The 13357-nt window shown below is 41.7% G+C and overlaps 1 protein-coding gene across 2 annotated transcripts in view; it reads right to left on the bottom strand.

Moving 5' to 3' along the window:
* MEI1 (meiotic double-stranded break formation protein 1) overlaps positions 1 to 13357 on the bottom strand; it is a 1382157-nt gene that overhangs the window by 381434 nt on the left and 987366 nt on the right. For both annotated transcript variants that reach the window (XM_063940445.1, XM_063940446.1), the window contains exon 19: positions 7634 to 7781. In XM_063940445.1, coding sequence (XP_063796515.1) covers positions 7634 to 7781 — 148 coding nt within the window. The remainder of the gene's footprint in view (positions 1 to 7633; positions 7782 to 13357) is intronic.

The following is a 13357-nucleotide window of genomic DNA, read 5'->3' on the forward strand; positions in this document are numbered from 1 at the left end:
TTAGACCAGGTAATGGCATATTATTGCAGCTATTACATGTTTTTATTTGTTCCTTTTTTGGTTGCACACACCAATGTGTCTATGACAGGCATTTGTCCTTTTAGTTATAATTTAATTTACTATGTATTTTACATGGTTAAGTTAATGTTTTTAAGTGTTAAAGGTTTAAACTCCCCTAATAAGAGATGATTAGTGTTGCATCACTTTAGTAAACTTTAAAGCTCATATTGTAGCCCTACAGGAAACTCATTATACCTAATCCTCCCCTCCTCAGTTCTCAAATTCCAACTTCCCTCATTGTTATCAATCTAATGGCCCGTACGAAAAAGCAAGTGTGGCTATCCTCCTCTCTAGTACCTGCAACTTTATTCTTGAACAGGTGAATGATCAGGAGGGTCGATTCCTCATTCCCATAGAAAAATTAGAAGATAAACAGGTAACTCTTGCTGGGCCGTATGCCCCTAACTCTAAACAAATTCCCTTTGTAAGGAAATTTTGTAATTTCCTCCATACATGCCGGAAAGGGTTGGTTCTGGTTTTAGGGGACTTCAACATGGGTCTAGATCTGTCTCTCAACAAGTCCTTATGTAGCAATAGAAAAGGTAGATGACCTCCCCATGATAATTCCACTGCTTTTAGGCAGATTTTATGTAAATATGATCTTTACGATGTCTGGAGAGCAAAAATCCCAACGATGAGGGATTATACTTTTTATTCCCCAGTCCACGGTACTTATTCCCATATTGATATGGCTATTTCGGATAAATGGGTATTACAGCAGATTACTAAGGCTATGCAAATCTGTACCTTGGTCTTCTTGAGGAGGATCTGATGTGGGGTGGCCCGTTCAGGGCGAATCTGGTCCTCTATGGCAGATATATAGATGATTTATTTTTCATTTGGGATGGGGACATCACATCTCTTTCTTTGTTTATTCAACATCTTAATCGCAATACATTTGCTTTAAGATTCACAGGCACTTATAGTCCAGTCACCATTAATTTTTTAGATATTTTAATAAATATATGTAATAATGAGATTTGCACCTCCACTTATATCAAGGATGTGGACTGCAGTAATTATTTACACTTTAAGAGTAGTCACCACAAATCGTGGAAACAAAATATCTCCAAAGGGCAATTTCTTCATTTACGAAGAAAATGTTCCACAATAGATTCCTATAATCAACAGGCTTCACAATTATATTCTGCATTTAAGGGTCAGGGTTATCCCACTTATGTGTTGGATAAGGCATTAGAGCAAGTTGCTCAATGTTCCAGATCCCAATTGTTAGAATCAAATAAACCATGGAGGAAGCAAAACCATCCACAAAGTTCAGATAGGTCTCTTTCCTTCATTACACAGTATAATTCGGCAGCTGTGGATAATAGAAGGATTATGGAAAGAAATACTGTAATTTTAAGGTCAAATAAATTTCTTGAACATGTCCTCCCAGAAAAGGGACAAGTGGTTTTTAGGAAGGCCCAGTCCCTTAAACAAAGACTTGCCCCTAGTCTGTTTAAATCTAAATCTACCTCTGATATTAAGAAGCTGCCCAATCTAAAGCAATTGGTTACCACCAAAACCTGTTGTTTTTTTCAAATGCGGGAGAAACAATTGCGCAACTTGCCTTTCTGCAGATAATAAATGTATAGAGTTCTTTTCCTCAAATACTAAAGAAAATTTATGATAACAGATTATCTCAACTGTAGGTCCATTTATGTCATCTACATTATCCAGTGTATTAGCGGACAACAATACATTGGCCGTACTACACATTCACTCCATGTGAGATTTTTTGAGCATAGACGGAACATTATCAAGGGAGTTAGAACACACAGTTTGTCACAGCATTTTTCGAGTTGCTCAGTGGGGAATTCCAGGAATCTCATGATTAAAGCAATTGAGAAGATAAAAGCCACCCCTAGAGGAGGCGATAGATTTCAGCTTTTATGTAGAAGAGAGGCTTTTTGGATTTTTCAGTTAAACACATTACATCTGAATGGTCTCAATGACTGTAGAATTGAATAATATCTGATTCTGCATTTATTCCCGATGCCCCCAATCATCCGCGCCGATCGAAGTATGTCCACCCTGTCAGTCTAAATATATCTCACTTGTGTGGGCATGCATCGTTTCATGTACGGATGTGGGGGGAGCTCTTAATTTTATAGATATTTCTGTATATCTTTATATGTGTATCTTTTCCTTTTTCTTTTCCATTTTGTGAACATCGATGTGGAATTATTTTCCGGAGGTATATTTTGTATTGGTTACACTTATTTAGCACTCCTTAAACACTCCCCGTGCCGATCAATGTATGTCCACCTTGTGAGTTTAAATGGATGTGGGGGGAAGCTCCTCTCTATATATATTTTTTATATAATTTTATATTTTTTATATATATATAAAAATTGTTTATTTGTGAACAACCATGTGGAACTATTTTTTGGAGGTATATTTCATCTTAGCCACACTGATTTAGCACTCCTTCAACACTCCCCCGCTGGTTGGGCTGGCGGTGCGGCCTTATGCATCGACACCATTGTACCCTTTGGATCGATACTGCAGGCCGCACCGCCGCCCCAATTGTATGTGGTAGATTATAGTTTTTGTTGGTCCTTTTTGTGTATATATATTCAATGGATTTCTTTTGATTGTTTTGTTATTTAATATCAAGTTTGTGTTTGCCTTTGAAGATGCGTTATCCTATGTATTTTCTGATTCAAAACTAACTATTTGTTATTTTGTACTCTCTATGTACTTTGTATGTGTACAGCATTATTTAATCTGATAATTTATAGTTTTTAGTAGGGTTTAATAGGTCATTTAACATGTCCAATTACTTACACATCCCCATAAATAAAAGAACTACAAAGTTATATCAGCTGTTAATCATTGATGGTGAAATAGGTCATTAATGGCCTTTTAAAAACGATGCAGGAGCTAGACTTCGTTACCTACAAATCCCTCTGAAGAAACGGCCAGATCACTACGGCCGAGAAACGCGTAAGGAGTACATTTTCTCTCAAGGCGCCTCGGGATCTGTGAATTGTGTCCTCACCGGTAATGGCAATCAGCCTGTCTGTATAATGATGGTGATGCTGTAGTCTGCAGCAGACTTCCCGCTGCAGTCGCTGCTCCGTGTTCGTATTCTCCCAGACTTAGCTCACTGCGGGATCGATTATTCCGTAATTGACAGACAGGCGACCACGAGGAGGAACACTATCAACATTGCAGTAGCCACAATCATCAGGCGAACCATCCATAAAGGGTTAAAGGCAGTGACGTGCGGTTGGGTGAGGCAGAGACTTTCCTGTCATACTAACGTTTGTGCCAGAGCTTTGAATGGATAAAGTATATGAAAAATACAAAGAATAGGTTTGAAACATCTTCTTTGCATTATTCTAATCATTTTTATAGCCATAACCGTGGAGTAAAAAGTCTATGGCAGGTGAGGCCATAGTCTATCTTTTCTGCACGTCTCTGATCAAAACTCACCAAATTTCCAAAAGTATATACTGCTGCACCTATATATAATGTGCAGATGTACCTTTTGGCTCATATATTGCATGTAAATCTGGCTCTGGTGCTAGCCAGTGCCTCCTGAGCCATTTAGCTCACCGCACGTCCCTGGTTAAAGGCCCTTCCAGCCTGTAACTAAGAACTCCTATTGTGAGTACTCACAAATAACTAAATTCCCTAACCATTTTTTCTTTGTTTCTTTTTTTTTAGCAAGCTTGCTACATATAAACTTCTCTATGGTGCTCAATCACCACAGGTTCGATTACATGGTTGCTATCAATTAATAGAAGGAGGAACTTTTTCCAGTACATTGTTCCACCTCCTGGGGTGTATTGCACCATGCCATTCAGGTGGCAGCTCGTATTTGCAAGAAGGCGGACGTTGAATACTATATGGCCAAACTAAAATCTAGACATAAATTGTCTCCAGCTAATCATAAACTATATCGAGAACTTTTAAGGGCTCATGAGGAATGGAATGTTTTGGCTTTGAAGGAGGTACATAAGTCTCTTTTCAAATTGAAACAGAAATGTTACGTTCAGGGAGATAGGGCGGGAAGACTCATGGCTAGGAAATTAAGAGAAAAACTAGCAAAGGACCATGGGGGTCATTCCAAGTTGATCGCACGCTGCAACTTTTTGCAGCCTGTGCAATTAACTAGACGCTGCCTATGGTGGAGTGTATTTTTGCATAGCAACGCTGCGATCGCTTGTGCAGCCCTGCTATGCACGAAAAGTTTTGTGTAGAAAAAGACCAGGGTAAGAGTTACTTACCCTGTGCAATGAATCCAGTGTTGCAGGTCCCGGAATTGATGTCAGACATCCGCCCTCCAAATGCCTGGACACGCCTGCGTTCGCCGCACCACTCCCAGAAAACAGTCAGTTGACACCCACAAGCGCCCTCTTCCTGTCAATCTCATTGTGATCGGCTGTGTGAATGGATTCTTCGTTAAATACATCGCTCAGCAACGATCCGCTTTGTAGCCGTACAACGCCCCTGCGCATTGTGGTGCATATGCATGTGCAGTAGTTACCTGTTCACTGCGCTGTGAAAAACGTCAGCGAGCGATCAACTCAGAATGACCCCCCATATATGATTGATTGCTGATATGCAAGGTACTAAAGTGTCTGATCCTTCAGATATTGCAAATGCCTTTGCAACATGTTTTTCCAAACTGTATAATCTCACAGACGATCCCACAACCATCAGCGGCTGAGATTGATCAGTTTCTGGCTGCAGTAAATCTACCTTCTCTTAATTCAGATACTTTCTACTCACTTGGTCTCAGGAAGACATAGAAGCTGTCATTAACTCTCTTCATGTTTTAAAGATATCCCTTCCCCTATTTTGGACCAAGTGTTTAACGAAGCTTCAACTTGTGGTAGCTTCCCAAAAGAAATGTTGGAAGCTTGAACAGTCACATTCCCTAAACCGGGATCCCCCCCCCCCCCCCCCCCCCCCACTAATCTGGACAAGTATCATCCTACTGCAATACTCAATACAGATGTTAAAGTCTATTCTAAGTTGCTTACAAACAGACATAACCCGCTACTCTCATTCATCAGGATCAGGTGGGTTTTGTACTAGGAAGGCAATCACCTGACAATACCAGAAGTATTATTGATATCGTTGAGGCCTTCTCTGTGTCCCAGGACCCTTTATTGTTGCTGTCCTTGGATGCTGAGAAGGCTTTAGATAGACTTCACTGGGGCTATCTTTATGCGGCACTGCGAAAATTTGGGTTTGCTGGACAAGCTCTGACATTAATAGCTGCTCTGTACTCTGCTCCTTCGGCTAGGGCAGTGGTTCTCAAACTTTTTGGAATCAAGGCACCACAGAGTATCAGAATTGTTTTCATGGCATCCCTAGGCCAAACGTTCCTTATTGTGAAATGTAGAAAGAAATATTAAATGAAGTAAATTGTGTTTGTACGTCATGCTTGTTTTATTGTGAGGTGAGGGACAAGATTTGCTTCTGTTTGTCCACATAGTTTATTATTGGCAGCCACCAGTTCGGGTTTTGTCTATTCCATTGACCATAAATAATTTTATTTTTTCCTGGACCACCAACCCAGGGCACCCCTACAAGTGCACTGGGGCACCCCAGGGTGCCACAGCACATAGTTTGTGAACCACTGGGCTTTGGTATTTGTGAATGGTCTGCCTTCTTCTCCCTTCAAAATTATAAATGGCACATGCCGAAGCTGTCCTTATCCCCGTGGATTTTTGCATTGGCTATCAAGCCACTAGCTGAGGTAATTAGAAAAACAGTATCTATAATGGGCCCGACTATCTCTGGCAAGATGTATAAAATCTGTTTATTTGCAGATGATGTCCTGCTAATTCTTGTGCATCCAGAAACATCTCTGTCCCATTTACACAGTATTCTAAAAGAATATTCTAAAGTCTCACTATAAATTGAATGAGTCTAAAACCGAAGCGCTCCTTATTAACTTTGACTGCGACCTTCTTCGATCCTTTCATACTAAGTATACATACGCCTGGCAGTATGGAAGCTTTAAATATCTGGGTATCCACATTAGCCCTAAACTAGAGAATTTAATATCAACTAATTATACTCCACTTCTTAATAAAGAATCTTTAATAGCTTCAGATTAGATAATGTTGAATATTTCATGATTGGGCTGGATTGCTGCTCTGAAAATGATGTTATTACCCAAAATCTTATACCTATTTAGAACCATACCCCTAATAGTTCCCAGAAAACTAGTAAATAATTTCCATACATATCTTGAAAGGGAAAAACCCAGACTAGCAAGAAAAACTCTATCCCTTTCAAAGCAAGATAGGGGAGTTGTGTACCCGGATTTGCATGGCTACCAACTTGAGAGAATTTTCTCTCAAGTTGGGGCTTGGTTTGCCACTGATGACCCTAAAGTATGGGTGACCCTAGAACGCAGTATGGTCTCCCCCTTTCCTGTGATGGATTGCTTATGGCTCCCCTTCATCAGTAGACCTGCATTTATTAATTCAGGTTGCATCAGTCCTAAACACACGCAAGGCATGGCTGGAGTTTACTAATACAACTTCAGACATCTCCCTCCTTTTTACTCACCTTTCCCTTGAAGGGGTCGCTCTCCTAATTCCTAATCTCTTTTATGAATTATGAATATTCCAGGGTATAACTTAGTGAAGTTTATTTGTATACAATTATTGAAAAATATTTGCAGAAAAGATGTAGATTGTTTTATCATTTGATTTCATTATTTCAGTTTTTTCAATAATGCACGTATGGAGGCTTATTGTATATCAGATATGCATATAAAGTCAACATTAAAATGATCATTAGACTAATGAGTAAAGAGTTATTGCATATTAAAAAACATGTGATATGAAATTAGGAAGAGCCATTGCAATGCTACCTAAACATTTTCTATATAGAATATGAGAGAATATGTAGGTTATATCAATATTAACTTTAGTGTAAAATAGATTCTGCTTGATTATACCAGCATTACCAGAGAATTTCTGATTTAAGCCATACTATATGCAATATGAAGATTCCTATTTTTGTATGCTTAACTGAAGGGTAATATTGTATCCAAGTTTCATATATGCTATTGTGATACAATGAGACAGTGTGCTGGAAAGTTCTTCTAATCTGAAGTATAAAACATACAAGGGCCTGATTGTGAGTCTCATGTAATTTTGCATGCAGCTGCATCGAATGAGTTTTTGTTTACTGTGCATGTGTACCTTGGCTGTATATGTATTATTTGGAATGTACACTTGCTTCAGAGATGCACAGATCTCAGAAACCACCTTCTGGGTGTTGGTATATGCATTCAAGATGCCAAATTCAGAAATATCTCCTTTACATAGCATGGTGTAGGTATTGAGAGACAATTATAATGATGACAGCTGCTTTCAGAAATGGAAAAAATTGGAAGGTGCGATATGTATGAATTAGAACGTATAGCTGCAATAGCATTCTTCTGGCAATCTATTCACATTCAGAATCCGGCCATATTTGCATCTGTATGCTACTCAGAATCAAACCTACGGTTAATCTAAAGATTGAGTTGTGATAATGTAAATATTTCTTGAAAAATAACAAATTAGATATAATTATAATATATATAATTTACCGTATTTAAAGTTTCACATTTTTCCTGGCATTGTGACAAAAGATATAGAGCGCCTCTAAGTACATATGGGGAAACATGTTCACCTTGACTTTGCATGGAATGAAGAAAACTTAGAATTGCCCAGAATAAGTCAGTCTCTGGTATAAATCTGTCACAGGAAATAAGTTATATTAATGCATTAAAAAAAAATTCATAACAGACAACAGCAGAAATTTCAGGTCTTTTTGGGCCTATTAATCATCTTGAATAAGCCTGGTTGTACCTTTCCTTTTATTAGATCAGATATCAGGATATATGACTCCATTTTGTATCAAAATGGCATAGTTATTTATAAGTGATGAAGTTTCCAGTAAAAAGTATTTTTCAGCACTATAATGAATGTTTGAGAATTTCATCTACACCTAGAGCAGGAATGCTGAACATAGATAATGTTATCAGCTACCAATTAAATATTTGGCAAAATATTTAAGGATGAGGCTTGACATTTGATTAGAGGGCTAGATGACCTCAGCAAAGGTATAAACATTAGATAAGGGAATGACTCCTTTTTAACTATCAGACATGCACAGGATGACACGTACGCACAATTTTCCTATGTATTTACACCGTTTTGGAACTACTATAAAAGAAGGCATACACGCCCTATTAAACTTCAGTGAATTTTGAAAATACAACTGACTGTCTAGTTCAGTGATCTCCAACCCATAGCTTGCGAGCTACTGGTAGCTCGCCATAGTATTTTCGGTAGCTCACAGAGCGCACGGCTTGGGCAGTCTCTGGCACTCCTCTTCCCTTAATTTCTAATATGGCACCTGATTGGCTGCCGGACCGCGATTTTTGATTGGCTCACTTACCGGCACCATATTTTAAATGCCCGCTACCGTCGGAGACTCTGTCACCCTCAACGTAGCCGCTCTCCGGACTTCACAGGAGAGGCGTGCACTGCGCTTTCCTCCCCTTCCGTCCCTCATACAGGAGGAGCAGCACCGGCGGCAGTAGACGCCAGCAAGGATTAGCACTGTGTGGGGCACTGTATCAGAAACTGCGGAGGGGGAGCATTTTATCTGGCGCTGCGGGGGGCATTTTAAATGGCACTGTGGGGGGAATTGTATCTGGCACTGTTGGGGGGCATTATTTGTGTATCTGGCACTGCTGGGAGGCATTATTTGAATATCTGGCACTGCTGAGGAGCATTATTTGTGTATCTGGCACTGCTGAGGGGCATTATTTGTGTATCTGGCACTACGCGGGGGGGGGCATTACTTGTAGTTGTGAGGCCACACCCACTTTCGCAGGAACGCACGCGCATTGGGGGAGGGGGGAGCTCCTTCAGATGTTTAATTTTCCAAAAGTAGCTCACACCCCAATTAAGGTTGGAGACCACTGCTCTAGTCACTCTGATTGATCGTAAAACAAAGGTGCCTTCCTGAAATCATTCAACTCTGCCATTGAGCTTGATGCTTTGAATCTGACATTTGGAGCTTCCACCGAGACCTCCTGACAAGATTGGATGAAGCCTGGACATTTGACCACAGAGCTCAGACCTCAACAAACCCAGGTAAGCAGAATTTTTTTTCTGCAGGTTAAAAATTCTGAATATGGGTTCTCAATTGTCATTTCCGTCCAGTGTCCTTAAAACTGGAGAACTGCAGACTTGATGATTTCAGATACAATAGAAATGCTTGTTTTACTTATATTGTAAACACTGAGCATAAAATGAAATGAAATCTATAAGAAGATACAGCGTGAATGTGAGCTTAAATGACACTGAACACAAAATTACTGTAATAATTCTTGCATCGGATTATTTTAGTACTAAACAAAGAAACTTCCAGGATGATTTAAAAAAAAACACAAAAAAAAACCCAGATTGACAAATGTTTTGGCTTCTGTTTTGATAAAATGATGTATGTTGCTTAAAGTTTAACTGTGGAACGTAGGCTGTAAGCTCAGCGCTTTCTAATTTAACCCTCAGATTTATCCAGACCTCTGAGAAAGTTGGTAATGGTTTAAAGTTATTTTTGCTAAGCATATGCATTATTTGTGATGTTTTAAAGTTAATTGGATCATATATGTACATTTTGCAAAGATTGGTGCAAATCAAATTCTGTGCCTGCATTTACAGCTTACCTGCATATAATGGACAACCACCTAACTAATACTGAAATTTCAAGAAATGTTTTTGTTGCAGCTCCAGTACAAAATACCCTTTATAACAGTCAAAGATGTTACCTCTCGGGTTAATATCAGATGAGACCACACTCGTCATAGGATGATAGATGGTCATGCCAGAGGATGCAGAATGACTGTTCCCTGAATCTAGTGGGAGCTGACCTTTAATCTGCCCAAAATGCTTGTATGATGTTTAAAGTCTGATGATCTTTATAACTAATATGTGTGTAAACTCATGTCTATCTCCTAACAGTCTTAAAGCCATAGGATACTGAAGTGTTGGGTTCACACTTCACAGTTAATCCTAACAGTCTGTCAAAATTTGAACACATCAACTAAAATAAGAATTTACTCACCGGTAATTCTATTTCTCGTAGTCCGTAGTGGATGCTGGGAACTCCGTAAGGACCATGGGGAATAGCGGGCTCCGAAGGAGGCTGGGCACTCTAGAAAGATTTATGACTACCTGGTGTGCACTGGCTCCTCCCACTATGACCCTCCTCCAAGCCTCAGTTAGGACACTGTGCCCGGACGAGCTGACATAATAAGGAAGGATTTTGAATCCTGGGTAAGACTCATACCAGCCACACCAATCACACTGTACAACTCGTGATACTATATCCAGTTTGACAGTATTAAAAACAACTGAGCCTCTCAACAGATGGCTCAACAATAACCCTTTAGTTAACAATAACTATTTACAAGTATTGCAGACAATCCGCACTTGGGATGGGCGCCCAGCATCCACTACGGACTACGAGAAATAGAATTACCGGTGAGTAAATTCTTATTTTCTCTGACGTCATAGTGGATGCTGGGAACTCCGTAAGGACCATGGGGATTATACCAAAGCTCCCAAACGGGCGGGAGAGTGCGGATGACTCTGCAGCACCGAATGAGAGAACTCTAGGTCCTCCTCAGCCAGGGTATCAAATTTGTAGAATTTTGCAAACGTGTTTGCCCCTGACCAAGTAGCTGCTCGGCAAAGTTGTAAAGCCGAGACCCCTCGGGCAGCCGCCCAAGATGAGCCCACTTTCCTTGTGGAATGGGCATTTACAGATTTTGGCTGTGGCAGGCCTGCCACAGAATGTGCAAGCTGAATTGTACTACAAATCCAGCGAGCAATAGTCTGCTTAGAAGCAGGAGCACCCAGCTTGTTGGGTGCATACAGGATAAACAGCGAGTCAGATTTTCTGACTCCAGCCGTCCTGGAAACAGATATTTTCAGGGCCCTGACAACGTCTAGCAACTTGGAGTCCTCCAAATCCTTAGTAGCCGCAGGCACCACAATAGGCTGGTTCAGGTGAAACGCTGACACCACCTTAGGTAGAAACTGGGGACGAGTCCTCAATTCTACCCTATCCATATGGAAAATCAGATAAGGGCTTTTACATGATAAAGCCGCCAATTCTGACACTCGCCTGGCTGAAGCCAAGGCCAATAACATGACCACTTTCCACGTGAGATATTTTAGATCCACGGTTTTTAGTGGCTCAAACCAATGTGATTTTAAGAAACTCAACACCACGTTGAGATCCCAAGGTGCCACAGGGGGCACAAACGGGGGCTGAATATGCAGCACTCCTTTCACAAATGTCTGAACTTCAGGTACTGAAGCTAATTCTTTTTGAAAGAAAATCGACAGAGCCGAGATCTGTACTTTAATGGAGCCTAGCTTTAGGCCCATATTCACTCCTGCTTGCAGGAAATGCAGAAATCGACCCAGCTGAAATTCCTCTGTTGGGGCCTTTTTTTTTTTTGCCTCGCACCATGCAACATATTTCCGCCATATGCGGTGATAATGCTTTGCCGTAACATCTTTCCTGGCCTTAATAAGCGTAGGAATGACTTCTTCCGGAATACCCTTTTCCTTCAGGATCCGGTGTTCAACCGCCATGCCGTCAAACGCAGCCGCGGTAAGTCTTGGAACAGACAGGGCCCCTGCTGTAGCAGGTCCTCTCTGAGCGGTAGAGGCCACGGGTCCTCTGAGAGCATCTCTTGAAGTTCCGGGTACCACGCTCGTCTTGGCCAATCCGGAACCACGAGAATTGTGTTTACTCCTCGCTTTCTTATTATTCTCAATACCTTTGGTATGAGAGGCAGAGGAGGGAACACATAAACCGACTGGTACACCCACGGTGTCACTAGAGCGTCCACAGCTATCGCCTGAGGGTCCCTTGACCTGGCGCAATATCTTTTTAACTTTTTGTTGAGGCGGGACGCCATCATGTCCACCTGTGGTTTTTCCCAACGGTTTACCAGCATCTGGAAGACTTCTGGATGAAGTCCCCACTCTCCCGGGTGGAGGTCGTGTCTGCTGAGGAAGTCTGCTTCCCAGTTGTCCACTCCCGGAATGAACACTGCTGACAGTGCTAGTACATGATTCTCCGCCCATCGGAGAATTCTTGTGGCTTCTGCCATCGCCATCCTGCTTCTTGTGCCGCTCTGTCGATTTACATGGGCGACTGCCGTGATGTTGTCTGACTGGATCAGCACCGGCTGGTGTAGGAGCAGGGATTTTGCTTGACTTAGGGCATTGTAGATGGCCCTTAGTTCCAGAATATTTATGTGAAGGGAAGTCTCCTGACTCGACCATAGTCCTTGGAAGTTTCTTCCCTGTGTGACTGCCCCCCAGCCTCGAAGGCTGGCATCCGTGGTCACCAGGACCCAGTCCTGTATGCCGAACCTGCGGCCCTCTAGAAGATGGGCACTCTGCAGCCACCACAGTAGAGACACCCTGGTTCTTGGAGACAGGGTTATTAAGCGATGCATCTGAAGATGCGATCCGGACCACTGGTCCAACAGGTCCCACTGAAAGATTCTGGCATGGAACCTGCCGAAGGGAATTGCTTCGTAAGAAGCCACCATCTTTCCCAGGACCCGCGTGCAGCGATGCACTGATACCTGTTTTGGTTTCAGGAGGTCCCTGACTAGAGATGACAACTCCCTGGCTTTCTCCTCCGGGAGAAACACTTTTTTCTGGACTGTATCCAGAATCATACCCAGGAACAGTAGCCGTGTCGTCGGAACCAGCTGTGACTTTGGGATATTCAGAATCCAGCCGTGCTGGTGCAGCACCTCCTGAGATAGTGCTACTCCCACCAACAACTGTTCCTTGGACCTCGCTTTTATTAGGAGATCGTCCAAGTACGGGATAATTAAAACTCCCTTTTTTCGAAGGAGTATCATCATTTCCGCCATAACCTTGGTAAATACCCTCGGTGCCGTGGACAGTCCAAACGGCAGCGTCTGGAATTGGTAATGGCAATCCTGTACCACAAATCTGAGGTACTCCTGGTGAGGATGGTAAATGGGGACATGCAAGTAAGCATCCTTGATGTCCAGGGATACCATGTAATCCCCCTCGTCCAGGCTTGCAATAACCGCCCTGAGCGATTCCATCTTGAACTTGAATTTTTTTATGTATGTGTTCAAGGATTTCAAATTTAAAATGGGTCTCACCGAACCGTCCGGTTTCGGCACCACAAATAGTGTGGAATAGTAACCCCGGCCTTGTTGAAGTAGGGGTACCTTGATTATCACCTGCTGGGA

The sequence above is a fragment of the Pseudophryne corroboree genome, chromosome 9 (assembly GCF_028390025.1).
Source record: "Pseudophryne corroboree isolate aPseCor3 chromosome 9, aPseCor3.hap2, whole genome shotgun sequence".
NCBI lineage: Eukaryota > Metazoa > Chordata > Amphibia > Anura > Myobatrachidae > Pseudophryne > Pseudophryne corroboree.